General features: G+C 44.0%; 1 protein-coding gene across 2 annotated transcripts in view; it reads right to left on the bottom strand.

Annotated features, from left to right (window-relative positions):
* Nucleotides 1-10,259, bottom strand: part of CCDC174 (coiled-coil domain containing 174) — a 32,826-nt gene extending 22,567 nt beyond the window's left edge. For both annotated transcript variants that reach the window (XM_060161090.1, XM_060161089.1), the window contains exons 1-3: nucleotides 10,144-10,259; nucleotides 7,322-7,426; nucleotides 6,285-6,385 (exon numbers count right to left, since the gene is read on the bottom strand). In XM_060161090.1, coding sequence (XP_060017073.1) covers nucleotides 6,285-6,385; nucleotides 7,322-7,426; nucleotides 10,144-10,185 — 248 coding nt within the window. In that variant the 5' untranslated portion in view covers nucleotides 10,186-10,259. The remainder of the gene's footprint in view (nucleotides 1-6,284; nucleotides 6,386-7,321; nucleotides 7,427-10,143) is intronic.
* Nucleotides 10,260-20,348: the final 10,089 nt, after the last annotated feature.

Raw genomic sequence — 20,348 nt, 5'->3', positions numbered from 1 at the left:
GTCCCAAGGGAATTCCCTAGTGGTTCAGTGGTTAGGGTTCTGTGATTCCACTACAGGGGGCATGGGTTCGATCCCTGGTTGGGAAACGAAAATCCCACATACCATGCAGCGCAGCCAAAATAGTATTAACAATAATAATAATAATAATGGTGTCCCAAGGCAATGAAGTTCCTTGGTCACACTGCTGTGTGCTCTGGAATAAGTGACTTAACCTCTCATACACCTCAATTCCCACATCACAATAGGAAAGATAGCACTGCCTCTTAGCGTTGTAATGAGAATCAATTAGATAATACACGTAAAGCATGCCACCAGTTACAGCCTCTTCGCGTCTATGTCAGAAAGATTCCTCTTTCATTTTACAGATTCATTCGCAAGCACTGACTACATAAGTGCCAAGCACTGTTTTAGGTGCATAAGACAAAGTTCCAGCTCTCATGGGTGTCACACTCTAGAGAAGGAGAAAGACAATAAATAAATCAATGAAAAAGAGGATTTCAGACAGTGAGAAGAAGGGAAGGAAATAAAAGCAGGTTATCCCAATAGAAGCCCTTTGTCATGCATTGATGGAGTGCTCTGTGGACCAGCTTAGTCATATCAACTTCTAAGAGGTTAAGTTGCTCTTTTTCAGATGGAACTTAATGTAACAAGCAGTCTTGTTACAGAATCTCATCTTAGTAAAAATAAAACTTCAAAAAATTTAGAAAACAAAATACACTGTCTGGACAGAGAAAATGGGCAGGACACTAAGATAGGGTAGTCAGGGGAAACCTCTCTGAAGAGGACGTTTGGCCTAAGGCTTGCATACCAAGAAGTCAACCATGGAAGGAATCTTCAGGGAGAAAGCATGTCAGGCAGAGGAAAGATGAAGAGGGAATGAACTTGACATGTTCAAGGAGACATCAGCGTGGTAGAGGGTGCTGAACAAAGGGGAGACTGGTACAAAATAAACACAACAGAGACAGGTGGGGACAAGAGTGCAAGGGAAAGGATAAGAAGTTTGGATGCAGTGTAACAGAAAGAAGACAGTTTTAAGATGGCAGGAAGAGTCTTCAGATGAATAATGGAGGGACTTCCCTGGTGGCGCAGTGGTTAAGAATCCACCTGCCAATGTAGGGGACACGGGTTCGAGCCCTGGTCCAGGAAGATCCCACATGCTGTGGAGTAACTAAGCCTGTGCGCCACAGCTACTGAGCCTGCGCTCTAGAGCCCGCAAGCCACAACTACCAAGCCCGCGCGCCACAACTACTAAAGCCTGCGCACCTAGAGCCCGTGCTCTGCAACAAGAGAACCACCGCAATGAGAAGCTCGCGTACCACAACGAAGAGCAGCCCCCGCTCACCACAACTAGAGAAAGCCCGTGTGTAGCAACGAAGACCCAATGCAGCCAAAAAATATACATTAATTAATTAATTAATTAAAAAGTAATGGAGATCAAGGAAGATGTCAGGGAAATGGCCACTGGATTTAGTATATGAAGAAGTCATTGGTGACTGTAAAGAACATTTCTTCAGTCAAGTAGTGAAGATGGAACTCAGAGGGCAAGGGTATGGGACACTTATCTGGAACCCACTATGTGCCAGACACTATGTAACTCCTTTAATCTCTTAAAGGGCTTCATGAGTTAAGTATTAACCACCACACAGCACAGACAAGGAAAGCGTCTCAATGGAAAAGTAACTTGCCTGAGGCCTTACATCCTCATGGACCTACCTCGGCCTGCTGTAAGCTCTGGAGAGATGCAGAAGTCCTGCAGATCATGGGGAGACTTGATTCCCCACGAACACAATGAACGTATTATGTAAAAAGTTACTGGATAGAAAAATCACAGCAAAGTACCAAGGAATACTCTGTTATGCAGAGGAAACTAAAAAAGATCATGCCCATAGTTAATACTCAATGGTGAAAAGGTGGAAGCTTTTACTCTAAGGTCAGAAACAAGACAAGGATGCCTACCCTTAACATTGTTATTCAGTGTAGTATTGGAAGTTCTAGCCAGAACAATTAGGCAAGAAAAAAAAAAAAGGTGTCCAAATCAAAAAGGAAGAAATAAAACTATCACTATTTGCAGATGACATAACATTATATACAGAAAATCCTGGGCTTCCCTGGTGGCACAATGGTTAAGAATCCACCTGCCAATGCAGGAGACACGGGTTTGAGCCCTGGTCCGGGAAGATCCCACATGCCATGGAGCAACTAAGCCTGGGCGCCACAACTACTGAGCCTGCGTGCCTGGAGTCCATGCTCCGCAACACCACTGCAATGAGAAGCCCACCCACCGCAACGAAGAGTAGCCCCTGCTCACTGCAACTAGAGAAAAGCCTGCACGCAGCAATGAAGACCCAATGCAGCCAAAAATAAATTAAAAAAAAAGAAAATCCCAAAGACTCCACCAAAAAACTGTTAGCACTAATAAATGAACTCAGTGAAGTTGCAGGATACAAAATCAACACACAAAAAACTCTGTTGCTTTTCTATACACTAATAATGATCTATCAGAAAGAGAAAATAAGAAAACAATCCCATTTACAATTGCATCAAAAAGAACAGAAGAGACTTCCCTGGCTGTCCAGTGGTTAAGACTCCATGCTTCCACTGCAGGGGGCGCAGGTTTGATCCCCGGCTGGGGAACTAAGATCCCACATGCCATGTGGCACAGCCAAAAAAAAAAAAATCATAAAATACTTTGAAATAAATTTAACAAAGGAGATGAAAGACCTATACACTGAAAACTACACAGCACTGATGAAGAAACCAAAGATGATGCACATAAGTGGAAAGGTATTTACAGATTAGAAGAATACTGTTAAAATGTCCATGCTACCCAAAACAATCTACAAAATCAAAGCAATCCCTGTTAAAACTCCAATGGCATTTTTCGCGTAAATAGAATGAACAACCCTAAAATTTGTATGGAACCACAAAAGATCCCCAAAGAGCCAAAGCAATTTTGGAAAAGAAGAACAAAGCTGGAGGCATCACGCTCCCTGATTACAAACTATATTACAAAGCCATAGTAATCAAAACAGTATGGTACCGGCATAAAAACAGCCACATAGATCAATGGAATGGAAAGAGAGCCCAGAAATAAACCCACACACATGATCATTTAATTTATAACAAACGAGCCAAGAATATGCGATGGGAAAAGGACAGTCTCTTCAATAAATGGTGCTGGGAAAACTGGACAGCCACAGGCAAAAGAATGAAACTAGACCATTATTGTACACAAAAACTAACTCAAAATGGAATAAAAACTTGAATGTAAGACCTGAAACCATAAAAATCCTAGAAGAAAACACAGGCCACAAGTTCCCTGACATCCGCTGTGGCACTGACTTTTTTTGGATTTGACATGAAAAGCAAAGGCAATAAAAGCAAAAATAAAGAAAAGGGACTATATCAAACTAAAAAGCTTCTGCAGAACAAAGGAAATCATCAACAAAATGAAAAGGCAACCTATTGGATGGGAGGAAATATTTACAAATCATTTATCTGACAAAGGCTCAATAGCCAAAATAAACAGAGAACTTACATCTCAACAGCAAAACAACAATCCAATTTAAAAAATGGACCTGAATAGATACTTTTTCAAAGACATACAGATGGCCAACAGGTACATGAAAAGCTGCTCAGCATCACTAATCATGAGGGAAACGCAAATCAAAACCACAATGAGATATCACCTCATACCTGTTAGAACAGCTACTATCAAAAAGACAAGAAATAACAAGTGTTGGTTGGTGAGGATGTGTAGAAAAGGAAACTTTCATGCACTGTTGGTGGGAATGTAAACTGGCATAGCCACTATGGAAAAAGAGTATGGAGATTCCTCACAAAATAAAAATAGAACTACCATATGGGGACTTCCCTGTCAGTTCAGTGATTAAGACTCTGCACTTCCAATGCAGAGGGAAGGGGTTCCATCTCTGGTTGAGGAACTAAGATCCCACATACCGCACAGCATGGCCAAAAAAAAAAAAAAGAACTACCATATGATCCAGCAATTCCACCTCTGGGTATTTATCTGAAGTAAATGAAAACACTAATTCAAAAGATACATGCACCCCCATGTTCATTACAGCATTATTTACAATAGCCAAGATAAGGATACAATCTAAGTGTCCACTGATGTATGAACGGATAAAGAAAAGGCGACATACATACACAATGGAACACTATTCAGCCATAAAAAGCAATGAAATCTTGGTATTTGCAATGCTATGGATGGACCTTGAGGGCATTATGCTAAGTGACATAAGTCAGACAAAGAAGACAAATACCGTATGATTTCATTTATATGTGAAATTAAAAAAACAAAAACCCAAACAAACTAACAAAAAAGCCCTAAACAAAAAAACTAACAAGTTCATAGATACAGACAACAGGATGGTGGTTGCCAGAGGGTGGGGAGGAAATGGGTGAAATGGGTGAAGGGGGTCAAAATGTACAAACTTCCAGTTACAAAATAAGTAAGTCATGGGGATGTAACATACAGTATAATGACTGTATTGCATAGTTGAAGTCTGTTAAAAGAGTGGATCTCAAAAGTTCTCATCACAAGACAAAAAAAACTGTGTGGTGATAGATGTTAACTAGATTTATTGTGGTGATCATTTCACAATATATACAAATATCAAGTTATTATGTTGTACACCTGAAACTAATATAACATTATACTTCAATTATATCTTAATAAAATACATATATAAAGCATTAAAAAGTTATAGCATCTTTCAACAAAATTAAAATTCTAAGAATAATGTCCAGTAGTGAGAAAAATGTCTCAAAAATGAACATACCTTTAAGTCAAGTCTCATGTCTGTTGAGGATAGGCCAAACATTAAGAAAAACAATCCCCCAAATGGGCTAATATTCTGCCCTTTATTCTCAGACCCAAAAGAGCTGAGGAGCCTTAGCAACCACTGTTTTCAACTTTCATTATGCAATAGATCCAAAAGCACATGTGGCAGTCATGACAGACATTAAAACTTGGGATTCTGAGTCCAGGGTGATACTGCAAATAAGGGAAGAACTCTTCTTTACAGAAGAATGCCAGCTAATAAACAGAATGAAAAAATAATAAACATGGAAGGATAGAATTAGAAAAATCCTAACTTTGAAATCATCACTGTAATAACTGACCCATCAGTGATGACAAAACCGTCGCATGAAAACATACTGGCAAACAGGATATTCACAGTCTCAGTTTCCCTCCTTAGATTATTATTAATTACAAATGCGGAAGAGCATCTTTACAGTGGAAAAATCTAGCAGACCTATCTTAACTGAGTGATCAAAGTTATCATCACCAATAATGACTTAAACTGACATCATGAACCTCCCGATGTGATTCAATGGGAGGACATATCATTACCTATATATTCAATAGTATTCTTACCAACAACAGTTAGTGTGACCCTAATCAGATTGTGGGACACTGTAGAAACAACTGGGCTGGACTCTTTAAAAAACATTAACGGCATAACAGACAACAAAAAGGCAAGGGAACTGTTTTAGATTAAGAGAGACTAAAGAGATATGAAAATTAAATTCAATATGTACTCTTTGATTGACTCTTGGATTAAATGTTTTAAAAAACAATAAAGGACATAACCTTTATTTAGGATAAATGGTGAAATCTGAATATGGACCATATGATAGTACTATTTTATCAGTGTCAAATTTCTTGGGTATGACAGCAGTATTGTGATTATGCAAGATAATGTCCTTATTCTTAAAAGATATATGCTGAAATATTTAGAGGTAAAGTATCATGATGTTTAACGAAGTTTCTCTACACACACTGGAGAGAGGGAGGGGGAAAAAGAAAGTAAATTTTAAAAGATGTTAATTGGTCAACCTAGGTGAAAAGTATTAGAATATTCATCACACTCTTCTTTCAAATATTCTGTCGGTTTGAAGTTTTCCATATTAAAAAGTTGAGGGGGAAATTCACTTTCTAAATGCTAATAGCATGCCACCTAGTAGCCCCAAACCACACCACCATGGGGACACTTCTTAAACACTTGTTGATAACCTCAGTGCCTAACAGGGGCTCAAAGTGGGACTGTTTCATCTTTTAAACTGAGGCTTTCTCTTGTCTTCTTATAAGACTATAAATATGTCTGCAAATTATATTATTTTCAGAGTAATAAGAGTATTTGGCTATAAGGATGATAAAAATTAAAATTGTAAATCAAAAAGAGTAAAAGTTGAACTTTCATTCCTTTGCCTGGGTAGCCACAACAGCAGCTACATTTATCAGAGCGAAACTTTACCTCGCTTTGTCCAAAGTCTTCTGTTCCTCAATCTTCTGTTCAGCATCCTTCTCAGCTCGATTTGAAACTCCTGTGTTTTGTCTGCTCCAGATACTTGGTTTCTGGAGAATAATTTAAAAAGACAAGACAGAATCTCCAAATGATCGCAAAAACTCTCTACTTGTCTTGTACATCAGAAGGAAAAAAAAGATAATTAGATCTTATGAATCAGTGGAAATAACTAGACTTCTGACAGCCAGCCTATGTCCTGTAAATACACTGTACACAGCAAAGCTGGAGCTGAAAAAAAAAGCCCTAATTACATAAAAAAAAATTTCTTTATACAATTGCAGTTACTTCTCTTTTATCTCCTGAATGATTACAACCTAATTCAAGACTAATGAAAACATATATAACAGAGATTTAGTAACACAAGTAACAGATACCATTAGCTATAAAATTGTAAAAACATTCACAACTCTTAAAGACCCAGCTATATTTCTGCTATATTTCTATATTATCTAATTGTTTATCTCTGTTTGGATTTATAACACCTGTAAAACTAGATCATCTTCCATGGAAATGTAAATAAACACACTCTAACAGCATGTACTATTCCAAAAGAAGTGGCTAAAGAATTAGATCATTACAATGCGCTTTTTTTTTTCTTTTTTCTTTTTTTTTTGCGGTACGGGGGGCCTCTCACTGTTGTGGCCTCTCCCGTGGCAGAGCACAGGCTCTAGACGCGCAGGCTCAGCGGCCATGGCGCACGGGCCCAGCCGCTCCGCGGCATGTGGGATCTTCCCGGACCGGGGCACGAACCTGTGTCCCCTGCATCGGCAGGCGGACTCTCAACCACTGCGCCACCAGGGAAGCCCATAATGCGCTTTTAAATCTTACTAATTTCTATCTTAATATTTAAAACATTTCATGCAGATGTTCAAATACAAGACAGGGATTTTTATGTAGCAGACACCATGAACACTTTCAAAAGACCTAAGTACAGTGTAATTTCCCTATGTTTGGAATTGATGGAGATAATTAGATCTTATTTTTACCTTAGTAGTTGGTTTTGGTTTCCCCAAAACTCCAGCATCTTTTAAAAGTTTTTCTTGTTTGAATTCTTCTTGTTTTCGGAAGAGTTCAGCCTTAAGGTCTACCAACTAAAATAAAACCAATAAGCAAACAAAAACAATTAATTCTAATGAGTGACTGGATTTCTAAGTTTTTACAGTTCTCAAAACAAGATTACAAGCTCCTATAAATGGATAAAACTGGATATAAAACTAAAAGTTTAAATGTAGAATCTAGTACAAAATAAAACCAAGTCATATTTCATTCCAGCTCTGTTGTAAATGTATTTAACTTTCAACACTTCAAGGCTTTCCACTGGGCAAGGGGAGAGTGATAAAGCAAGGTAAATGAAATCTGCATCTTTTAGATTCAGATTCAACTAACATTATTAAGCACCTTCTGTCTGACTGGCACTGTCCTTGGCTTTTTCTTGTAGTAATTTCACTTAAACATCACAACAATTTATTATTTCTATAGGAAAACATCTTTGTTCAGCAACAATCTGAGCACCAGCATATGTCTGGCACTTAACATTGAAGAGCAGGATACCAACATGAATTAGACATAATGCTGCCTCAAAGAGCCTACAATCTCCTAAGAAATGTAACTTACAATACCAGTCCGTTGTAAAAAATGCCGTGAAGAGTGGAATTAAGTAGCAAAAAGTTCAGATAAAGGAGTATTTCCTTCTGGCCAGAGTGATCAGAGATGGCTCTGAAATGAAGCTTAAAGGATAGGCAAGATTTCAATAGCTAGAAAGAAAATGGACTGAGCGAATTTTGTTTCGGCATGTTTTGGAAACTGCAAGTTTAGCTGAACAACAGGGTTCAAGAAGAGGAAAGGCCAGAGCAAAGGGTACAGGGGAGCTGGATCAGTCACCACTATCTACTCCAAAAAAGGATGTAATGACAGTTTCCTTTTTAAGGATCCAAGTACAGCTGCTTATACACATGGTCATTTATAAAGCAGATACTTATAAAGCCCAGCATCACAAACTGACTTTTAAGGTAAATCAAAATGACTGAGCTCAATGATTTCTATTTTGGAAGGAAGCAATTTAAAAATAGGCTTGGCAGGGTTTTTAATAATGCCAAGGGCAGGTTCATTCTAGGGCCTAATACTCTAAACTTAAAAAAAAAAATTTTAAACTTAAGCCTTGGGACTTCCCTGGTGGTCCAGTGGTAAAGAATCCACCTTCTGATGCAGGGGACGTGGGTTCGATCCCTAGCCGGGGAACTAAGATACCCACATGCCACGGGGCAACTAAGCCCACGTGCTGCAGACTACAGAGCCCACGCTCCACAACTAGAGAGAGAAAACCCGCACACCACAATTAGAGAGAAGCCCGCGCGGCACAACGAAAGATCCCGCATGCTGAAACTAGGACCTGACGCAGCCAAAAATTAAAAATAAATAAAGTTACATGTATCACTAAAAAAAAGACTTGTACATTTAAGGAAAAAAACTTAAGCCTGTTCTTCTAAGCCTTCTTTTTTTTTTTTTTTGATGTGGACCATTTTTAATGTCTTTATTGAATTTGTTACAATATTACTTCTATTTTGTCTTTTGGTTTTTTGGCCCAGAGGCATGTGGGATCTTAGCTCCCCAACCAGGGATCGAACCCACGTCCCCTGCATTGGAAGGCGAAGTCTTAACCACTGGACTGCCAGGAAAGTCCCTCTAAGCCTTCTTAACTACATTAATTTTCTAGCCAGACATTTTCCTATTAAACTTTTGAACTTTAAAATGAAGATGCTCAGAAAAGTGTCAATTCCCAGATGGCATTCACATTATGAGTATTGCTAATTTTAACCCGTCAGGAAAGGATAACTTTAATTTTACAGCTTTTTGATTCCTAATCCTCAAACATAATAACTAGTACCAATTTTCAGTATTAGACGGGGTAAAGGAGCTCAAATATTGGGCTACTTCCATCTTTTCCTTCATATCGCTTGCATCCTAACATTCTGCAGTAAATCCAAGATTAAACCAAAGGTTAGGCAATTTGCTCTGATATAACGGAAAAGACAACAGCTTTGGAGTCAAACAGATGGAGTGAGCCCAGTTCTACCACTAAGAACTCAGTATGTAAGCTGGAGAAAGCCACTTCATTTTCGGAGCCTCAATGGCATCACCTATAAAATGGGGATATTACTAGCACCTGCCTCCTAAAGCAGTCAGGAAGATTCAATGAGGTAGTGCATACAAAGTGCTGGCACAAAAGTACTCAGAACAGGTTCTCTTCCTAGAAGCAACTAACTTAACAATGCTGTTTACATTCTGTTAGACCTTACAGCTCCCGGGCAGCGCAGCCTACGGGTGTATTAACAACTGTTTAGTTCCTGGTGGGGACTCTGGGCATCTCGGACCCTGGGGAACAAATCACACTAATGTTCTGGGGGGACCATGCCCGTCCCTGAACTAAAGGGAGACATATCTGCACAGCTAGCAGAGGCTGCGTTCCCCCTCCGACGGTAACGAAGACAAGGCTGGCAAAGAGACCTGGCCTGTTGTCGCGGAGGGGAGGCAGGGACATTCCAAACCCGGAAAAGACACCAGGTTCTGGTCCGCGTCTGAGGGGCAAGCTTGGTGCCGGTGCACGGCGGAGGGGAGACGTCACGTTCAGGGTTCTACAAGCAAGAAGTGGGCCCTGGCTTTTTCTGGGAGAAAAGCCAGGTACCGGGGGTCCTGTCTGAGGGGAAGCCAAGTTTGGGTCCCCGAGTGAAGAAACAAACGAGGTCGAGATTCCTGTCCGGCAGAAGCGAGGAGACGTGGAGCCCGCAGCATCATCTACACCCGTACTCACCGAGGACGCCGTGACGTCCAAAGGCTTTTTCTTCCGGTCCATGGTCGCACTAGAGCGCCCCGGCACAAAGTGAACACCTCACCGGGTCCCCGCAGGCCTCTTATACAGGCTTCCGGCGTAACCGGAAGTGTCCTCATGAGAGCGACGCTGTTTACGACGCTGGCGCCATCTTGAGAAGGTCAGGATGTGGTGCGCGCTCCGTCCTTCACCATTTTGAACAGATCAGCGTGCCCAGGAGTGAAGCTAACTGCTAAGGCCATCTTGAAGAGGGCGGAAGGTAACAGGGCTAGTGTTGTCGCCATCTTGAGAAGGGCGGCATACGTCTTGCAGAGCAATGCACGCCAGCTTGAGTGGGTCAGTTGCGCGGGGCGGGTGTGTGTGGCGATGGCGCCATCTTGGAAGGGCAAGGGAACTGAAATGAATGTCTTCCAGTGAAGAGAAAGATGGGTTAATAGGGCTGCAAAGATCTACCTAAATACCGTTTTAAGACCTGCTGTATGCTGAGCACTGCTTGGTGCTTCTCAAAGGTTAATTTATTTAAATTCTCACAAGAGTCATATGAGATTAGGATTATTATATTAATTTTAGTAAAAATAACAACAATAATAATAACTAACATTGATATAATGCTATATATGTATAGTGTGTCACTTTACATATTTCAGCTGGTAAGAACATGAACTCCAGAAGCCAAGTTCCTCAGCTGGAATCACTGCTTCACCACTTATTGACTGTGTGACCTTGCAAAAGTTACTTAGTGCTTCAGTTTCCAAATGGGAATAAAATAGTATTTACTTCATGGGGTTCAGTTAGTGTTAGATGAAGTAAATGAGCTCGGTAGACAGACCAATGACACGTGCCCCCCCACACACACACACAAGATGTCCATCTTCTAATCCCTAGAACCTGTGACTGTGTTACCTTATATGGCAAAAGGGAATTTGCAGATGTGATTAACGATTTTGAGATGAGATTATCCAAGTACTGTAGGTCCAATGTAATCACAAGGGTGTTTATAAGAGGGAGGCAGAAAATTCAGAATCAATGAGAGATAAGAAGTAGCTACACTGTGGGCTTTGGAGAGGGAGGATGGGACCACTGCCGAGGAATGCAGGCAGCTTCTAGAAGCTGAAGAGACAAGGAAATGAATCCTCTAGAGCCTCCAGTGTAGCACTGCTGACACTGAGATTTTAGCCTTGTAAGGCTCATTTCAGACTTCCCACCTCCAGAACGTTAAGAGAATAAATTTGTGTTGTTTTAAACCACTAAGTTTGTAGTGATGTGTTACATCAGCAGTAGGAAACTGATACAAATGATAATGATTGCAGCAATAGCATATGTGTGTACCTCTTTTCACGGATTATCTCATTTAATCCTTGCAAGGATCCCAGAGGTGGGAGTTATTTGCACCATGTTACCGAGGAGAAATGTGAGGCCCAAGAGGTTAAGTGACATGCAAAGGACATTTGCCAGCTACCAAGTGATGGACCCTAGGGTCAAAAAATAACTCAAAGGCATTGAGTTAATTATTTGCATGCTATTTACTTGTAAAGAGGGGAACCCATATAGATTGACTTCATCTAATAAAGGCTAGAAGAGGATTTATATAAAAGAAAGAGGGGAGAAGGAAAAGCCATAAATAGATTGGAAACCATGAACTTCAGTTTCCTTGCCTAGTTGGCTACTGGTAATGAGGCCAGTCAGTGTACTGATCTTGGGCTGCTAGAAAGCAAAAACTTTCAGTTGTTTATGGATGCCGCAGAAGATCTTGAGAGTTTAGCTTTCTCTGTATAATGCCTGTCAGTGTCCTGGCTGTCATCTCCACGTTCATTAGGCAGGTTTGTACCAATACCATCCTCCGAAGTTCTGGCTCCCGTGGCATCCAGCTGATTTCAGTTACCTACCAAGTCATTTAAATTACTGGGAGCAAACCAGTGAGTCTCCTCTGTTCCCCCAGCCCTCGCACACACCCAGGTCTGGAGAAGCACAGAAAGCTTAATCCTGGATTGGCCAGCATGCCCTCCTGGCACATCAACCGTTTTTCACATATTCCGTTCCTCAAATTCTCCTCTTCCTTTTATACTTTCCAAATGTCTGGGTCTGTCTGGAATTGCCTTCCTCTACCAGGTACGAAAATTGAGGCCACAGCCCTCTGTTCTTTACCACACCATGCTCTCTTCCTGGGGTGTCATCCTCTAAACCAGATCTCAGTCCACTGGGTCTCCTACACAGACCTGGGTTTGTTCTGGAAGAAAGGGGGTGGTCAGGACCCTCATCTGCTGAAAAGCACAGGATTTCCTCCGAGATCAGGCTCAGCCGAGCTGCACCCCTCTGGTTACCTTGAGAACCTCACATCAGCCCCCTCTGAGCCTCACTTCTCGCACCCAGTTGGGTGCACGGATGTTTGAGATAAAGAGGAGTGTGGAAATGGTCTTCTGGCTGAAAAGTGCTATGCATGCATCTCTCGAGGAATAGAGAAGTTCACTCAGCGCCAGTTTTCTCGCCACAGAAGGCACGTGCCTGGCGACAGTCTGTGTTATGATGCTGCATGTTTTGCAGCGCTATGAGCTCAGCTTGTCCCCCTACCCCTGTTGGGTCCCACAGGGGTAAGGCTGGGTGGCAGAGCTAGTATCTTCTTCCTTTTCCTCTCCTATTGGCCTTTAGTTGTCTGTCAAATCTCCTAGGTACTTTAAATAAAGGTGGAGAGAGGCGGCCTTTGGAAACACACAGCAATTATTTCCCTGTGAGCACGGCCACCCAGGCATGCTCTTATTTTAAAGGGGGACCCCGCAGTCATTTTCTGGCATGAAGATTCATAGCGACAGGGTTGCAAGTTGTAGCCTGTGCTGCTATTGTAATGTTTTAATTGGTAATTAAGTCAAGAGGTTTAATTCAGCCCAGGCTCCTTTTGGCAAGTGAATGATTTCTCTCCACCCCGTATCCTGTTTCCTCAAACTGAAAATGTGTCTCTCCCAGATGTGTCCAGCCTGCAGTGTCTTAACATTTCTTCAGTCTCCAACACACTGTCTCTGATAATAAATTACGCAGCAGTGGATGAATTAGCCAAGTCCATTGTGTGAAAAAAGATTAGGTCGGATCTAAGGAAATTTAGGTTCTAAGTATGAGCATAGGATGAGGTATAAAGATACCGAGCCTCGTGCCCTGGATGACAGAGAAGCTAACATTTATTAGTCTCAGGCACAAAATCAGTTATTGGCATTATCTCATTGAATCCCCACAACAGCCTCAAGGGTGGGTGCTATTATTATTTTATTTGGCAGATGAGTAAAATGAGACACAGAGAAGTTAAGTAACTAGTCCAGGGTCACACAGCTAGTCTTGGCCCCAGGATTTGAACCCAGGCAGCCTAGTGCCAGGACCTCACACTGTCCTCTCTCTGTGGATCTGAGACTATATTCGCTTTGCATTAATTAATTAATTCATTTATTCATTCATCCATTCAACTTTACTGGGGAAGGGGCAAATTTTTATAGGAGCTGGCCCCAGAATATTTCTGCAGGAGGGACCTGTCATTAGGTCATTGCAGTCAGAAGGGACCCACTAGGTGAACGCCAGGAGGCCTGATGGGGCAAGCTGGGACCGGACAAGGACCACTTGGTGCCCTGGAAAGCCCAGCTGAGCTTGCAAATGTGGAGTAACTGGATGCTGAGTGGGGCTTTTCCTGCAGCCTGGGAAACTGGTGCTTGAAGCCATCACTGAAAAAAAGAGGTGCTAAGAACTCTACAGCCTTGAGAAAACTGCCAACAAGTAGGGCCCAAGTGCTGTCTCCCAACTTCAACCGAGCAGATTATTATGAGCAGGGGAAGATGCTTCACTATGTTCAACCCCACCCAGGCCCACTGCATAAACAGAGGCAGCTGGGAGGGTCAGAGGGAGCCTGAAGCCCAGTGAGGCCCTGCAAGGGTGGGGCACAGAGGGCAAGTCAGGGACCTGGCAAGGCCGGGGCGGGGGTATCCCTCAGAGTGTAACCGAGCAGGACACCATAGGGCCTTCCCAGGACAGACACCCCCCACCCCCAATGTACTCTGCCTACCTCTTGCCTGTAGAAAAACTTTAGCCTCCTAGGTCTTCCCTGAGTTCCAAAGAATAAATTTAATCAGAAAAGTGAGAAAATGCAGAAACAAAGGAAAACAGTCAAACACAACAAAATAATAATACTTTGGCCATTAAACAAAGTCAAGGACCTTTTCTTCCTCCTCAAGGGCTATAGGTAACATGCTGAGCCATATCCTTTGAGCTGTTTTACAGAGACCCCCCACCAGCTGGAAGAAGTTAAATGTATGCTGCCCACAAGCACGTAGACCACAGGATGGTTGGAACCAGAAGGTTGATGAGGTTGACTGCCAATTATCTCACCACCTACCAATCAGAAGTATGTCTATGAGCTGATCACGCACCTGCAACCCTCTCCTCAGCACCTAGCCCCTTCCTCTTTTCCGTACATTATCTCTGAGCTAAACCTGGGGTGTTGGGGGTTGGTTCTTTGGGATATGAATCCACCTTCTCCCCAGGATTGCTGGGTTCCTCAATAAAGCTGTCTTTCCTTTTACCCAGCACTGTCTCTCAGTATTGGATTCTTGAGCCACGAGCAGCTGAACCTGAGTTCGGAGACAAGAGGGTCTTGAAGGCCACGAAGTGGGGAAAAGCAGAGAAACAAAGGCTGCTTTTGCCCTTGCTCCCTGCTCCCCCCTTCTGGTCCTGAGTTATGTTCCTAGGGCCAAACTAGGGTACTTAAAACAACGGAAACGTATGGCTTCACAGTTCTGGAGGCTAGAAGTCCAAGGTCGAGGTGTCGTCACTGATATTAACATTGATCACCTGGCTTGATGCAGGATTTGCCAGGTTTCTCCACTAGACAGTTGTCTCAATCCATGCTCTTTGGAAGTACGTCACCTGGATCAGCCCACCCTCAAGTGGCACTTTGCGTATTTTAACTCATTTAACTTTCACAGTAACCTTACCAGGCAGGGCCTATCATCATCTCCATCTTACAGTGGAGGGGTCCGAGGGAGGTCAGGTGGTGACGGAGGCCATGGGAGCTCTCCTGCCTCTCCAAGCAGACGGGGCGCCTGCACCCATCTCTTGCCAAGTCTGCCACCTTCTCTGCATCCTGCCTGCAGTCCTCACCCATCACACATCCAGAGGTGGAAACAATCCAAGTTTCTTTGTGGCCCCAAGTCTGGTGTGAGACTGTACCTGAAAGAAAGAGGCCCCGAACCACATTCCTTCCTGTCGGCACTCTTGGGTTCTGGAGTCTGGAGCCTGAGCTATTTATTGTGGACACCATGCTGCCCACTTTCATTTCCGGCATGGTCTAGATGGACACAGACAGAGACAGAGCAGGGGAAGCGTCCTCAGCGGATGAGCTGTGAAACTCACAAGAGGGACTCTAACAATGGCTGCGTCCCTCCTGGATCCTGCAAGGGAGAGGCAGGCTGCAGGGAAGCCGGGCGTCAGCCGGGACCATGATTTTGGCATGAGGAAGCTAGGATCATGGTCTTGGAGGGTGGGGGAGGAATCATCGAGACAGGGAGAAGCAGAGGCTGCCTGGGGGACTAGGGCTCTGTTTGGGAGCACACGTGCTCCATCCCTTCATTCCAAAGAGCCTCCCCTGCACCCCAACTCCATCTTCTTCCTCCCTGAGAATTCACCCTCAAAACGACTCACACAGGGAATCGACTGTCATGCTTTTACTCAAGCATTCTGTACTCAACACACAGCTAACAAGAGCCTGCTCTGTCCTGGGAATCGTGCCAGGGGTTCTGCACATGCTCTCCCCCTTTATCCATAGAGCGGCCTGGGGGCTGGGGGAAGGATTTTCACACCCATTTTACAGATAAGGGGACAGAGGCTTGGAGAGTGAAGGTGACTCACAGCTGGTGTTGGAACCAGAATTCAATTCAGGGTTTGTTTGTTTGGGGTTTTTTTGGCCGCACTGCGCAGCATGCGGGATCCTAGTTCCCCAACCAGGGATGATCAAACCCAGCCCCCTGCAGTGGGAGAGCGGAGTCTTAACCACGGGGCTGCCAGGGAAGTCCCTCAATCCAGGGGTATTGACTGCAAAGACTCCGCTCTTGCCACCCATGACTCATCCACTCATTCATTCAAAAAAGTTATTTTTGGCCCGTGCACATATGCCAGCTGTTGTGCAAGGCACTGGAGGTACAGAAATAAATGAGACGGACATGGTGCTTGTCCGCGTGTCCTCACCTTCCAGGGGGAAGACAGACCCCTCCCTCACCCGGCAAGCAGCACATCAGCTCATTGTGAATCACGGTCATTACCATGGAAGGATGATGGTGATGTGATGTGAGAACAGAGACGCATGAGGTGGTGGGAGGGGATCTGATACAGACTCTGTGACCAGGGAAGCTATCTCTGGGCAGGTGACATTTAAACTCTACCCGAATAATTGGAAGAGCAGCAGGAAAGGTATTTAAGGAACATCAAGAATGAAGGCCGTGGGGTCTGAAACAGGACCAGAGGGAAGGCAAGAGTGAGTGGAGTAAAGTGAGGAGGCGGAGAAGGTAGGATGTGCAGTCACAGAGGTGGCCAGGGTCCAGGTCCCGCAGGGCCTTGTAGATCAAGGTAAGGGGTCCAGAATTTATCCTGGGTGTGACAGACGCTGTTGGAGGGTTTTAAGGCAAGCAACGAGTCCCTTCTTTCAAGATGCCCGTATTTTAGAGCAGAGGTTCTTAACCTCAGTGCTGCTGACCTTTTGGACTGAGTAACTCTTTGTGGTGGGGCCTGTTCAGGCTTGTCTGGAACTGGAGGATGTTTAGCAGCACCCCTGGCTTCTCCCCACTAGATGCCAGTCACCCCTCCCCACTCCACCCCACCCTTAGTCATTACAATCAGAACGTCTTCAGATGTTACCAAATGCCCCGCCCCCCACCTTGAGAACCAATGACTTAACATATTAGTGGTTTACTTGCTGCTGTCACAGCAAGGAAGGGGCTGGATCTGCAGGAGAAACCACCTGTAGACCCAAAATGCTTGGGAATGCCAGACTTGGAGGCAGGCAGCTGAGCTCCAGGGCAACTAGAAATTGTAATCTCTCTAATATCAGGACAAAGTTGCCTGACAGGACACCTTGACTTAGAAGTCCAAACAAAGAAAATAATATCCAACACTGTTCTGGCTTATGAATCACTAACCTAACCTGACCACAACCCTGAGAAGCAGTTACCTCTGAGATCCCCATTTTACAGGTGAGGAGGCTCAGAGAGGTTAAGCGACTGACCCAAGGTCACCCAGCTAGAGATGAGAGGACTGAGACCCAAAATCAGATTTCTCTGATTCTACAGCCCATGTGTTGCTTTACGTGTGTGTATGTTTACGTAATAAATTCTAATATCTTTCCCGAGCTTGTTTTAAAAAATAAAGCCAGGATAGCCTTTTGTTTTCATCCAAGCCTGGGATTTATCAGGCTGTCTATCCAGGTCACCCAGAGAAGGCTTGCGAAAGCCAGAGTACCCCTCCCTTCTCCTCCCTCCTCGGGTCCTGTGTTTGGGTAACTACGCCTTCCATAGAGAGTACATATTTAAGCATTTCCAGGGCCCGGAACATCTGCTGCATGGGATGCTCGCGTTCCCTCCTGCAGGTGCATGGTTCTGCGTGGGCGAGACCGAGCGTGTAGAAGACGTGCTATAAATGTCAGCACGATAATCACACCCGACTGTCTAAGAATTAACAAGCCTTTGCCGAATGGCTTCTGTCGGCAGCCCCAGGCATGGGGGACACACCCACTTCAGGGACCATGCGTTCATGGTTTGTGCCGATGGCATCGCGAACGCGAACGCGTGGGGTTGTGTTTTGGAGAGGTGGGAGCACACGCACGTTCATGTTCACACAGCCCGGCCAGAACCCAACCAGCCTGGTGGAGCCCAGCCAGTGAGTCAGCCGGCTGCCGCCCAGGGAAGGGAAGCAGGGTGGTGGTGATGTCTTCAGATGGAATGCTGCTTCCTGCCACCAACGGAAGAAAAAGAGTCTTCCTGGTAATTTGGAGGAAACAACCAACCAAATCAAACCCCGACTCTTAACCAGCTCTAGGGAGACTCATTAGTGTGAGCGGTACTTTATCACAAAGGAATTGGGCTTCTCTTCACAGAAGTAATCAACGTGAAAGCCTGTTTCTCACAACCAATTTTGAAAACAAGCCAGAGTGAGTTTTACCAAGGCTTCTGTTTCTTCCTCCCTTGCATCATTAGGCAGACAGCTCTTCATTCTCAGTGTCCTTACCTGAGGTGTGTTCCCAGCCTTTGGTCTATCACATTGTCCTGGGATGAGACCAGATGGTGGGTGTCTTGCTAGGGCATTGGGAATAGGGACAGACTCCTGGTAGCCAGGTCTAGGGGGTCCAGTGGACACCTGAGGTCTCTCTCTATCCTGTGTCCAATCTCCCTTCTGGTGAGAGCACCCCAATTTATTGTGGGGAACCACCATTCCCTCACTCTAAGTCTACATGGTTTGGGAGGAGCTGGCCCCCTCCTAGTTCTGAAGATGAAGATGTGACCCAGGCCCAGCCAATCAGCAAATTCCATTGCCATGGGCTCAGTCATTGGTTTAAGGATGGGTACATGACCCATTTAGTCCAGTGAGCGACAAGTCTGGGACCTTAGTTGGAACTATTGGGAAAGGGAAGTCCTCTTTTCACTGGTGTTGCCAACAGCAAAGAGAGCAGGCTGGGGCTGCTCAAAGTCATCTTGCCACCAAGAGGGGAGGGTCTGTCACAGACTAAAGCTGACCTAGAGGAAAGTAGAGCTCAGAATACGAGCAATAGAAAGCTTCCAGATGATATCTCTAGGGCACCTAGGTCCACCCGTGCCTGAAGCTATCATGGCCCTGGGCTGTATTAGATAAGTGAGGCCATATATCCCTCTGTGCTCAAGCCATTGTAGATTGGGTTTCTAACACTCTCCACCAGGAGATTCTTAACTCACACCAGACATTTACTTAACCAAGGGATCTGATGCTCCCAAGAAATTAGGGCAGGGCTCACTCAGTTCAAGGGCAGACTGAGGGTGCCTGCTTATAGCTAAGAAGCTTGAGTCTGGTAGATGCTAAAGGTCCAAGCCCAAGACTAGGAATTTTCCTCCATGTTGTGTGGTAATCAAAACCAATCCTCTGTGTAAAGATGCCCAACATCATTAGTTATCAGGAAAACATACGTCAAAACCACAATGAGATACCACTTCTCACCCACTAGGATGATCAGAATTTTAATGGAAAAAAGCACATCAGCAAGGGTGGAGAGAAAGTGGAGCCCTCATGCGCTGCTCTGGGGAATGTAAAATGGTGCAGCTACTTTGGAAAGCGGTTTGGCAGTTCCCCAAAAGGTTAAATATAGAGTTACCATATGACCCAGCAATTCCCTTCCAAGGTCTATACTCTAGAAAACGGGATACATGTTCACACAAAAACTTGTACACAAATGATTCATATCAGCACTATTCACAATAGTCAAAAGGTGGAGACGACCCAAATGCCCATCAACAGATGATGGGTAAAAAAATGTGGCCTATCCATGCAATGCAATATTAATCATCCATAAAAGGAACGTATGTTGGTACGGCTACAACACGGGTGAGTCTTGAAACACTGCACTAAGTGGAAGAAGCCAGACACAAAAGGTCACATATTATGTGATTCCATTTATAGTTAATGTACAGAATAGGAAAATCCACAGAGACAGAAAGTGGATTAATAGTTGCCATGGAATTGGGAAGGGAGAAATTTAAACTAACTGCTAGTGGGTATGGGGTTTCTTTCGTGGGATATGGAAATATTCTGGAATTAGATAGTTGCACAATATAGTGAATATACTAAAAAAAAACATTAAAATGTATACTTTAAAATGGTGAATTCTATATTATGTGAAGTGTTATCTTGAAAAATGCTATATAAGAGAAGAAAAGAAAAAAACAGCTCTGCTGGGAGGAGCTGAAAGAAACCAGGCAAGACCTCGTTCATGAGAAGGAAGTTGGTTAGAAGGGAGTGGCCCAAAGATGAATAACTAGGTAAGAGTATAAGGAATTTTAGACCAAGCTTATTTTTTGTACAAATACCCCACGTCTGCATGGGTTGAATGCCCAGCACTCAGCCACCGAGAACCCAGCGGTGGCTGCTCCAGGAAGTTAACCTGCCCCTAGGTTTGCCTCAGTGGGCGGAAGTGAGCCGGCCTC

Source organism: Lagenorhynchus albirostris, chromosome 10 (assembly GCF_949774975.1).
Source record: "Lagenorhynchus albirostris chromosome 10, mLagAlb1.1, whole genome shotgun sequence".
NCBI classification, from domain to species: domain Eukaryota; kingdom Metazoa; phylum Chordata; class Mammalia; order Artiodactyla; family Delphinidae; genus Lagenorhynchus; species Lagenorhynchus albirostris.
Note: the sequence above shows the minus strand (reverse complement) of the source record. Positions and strands in the feature narration are given on the sequence as shown.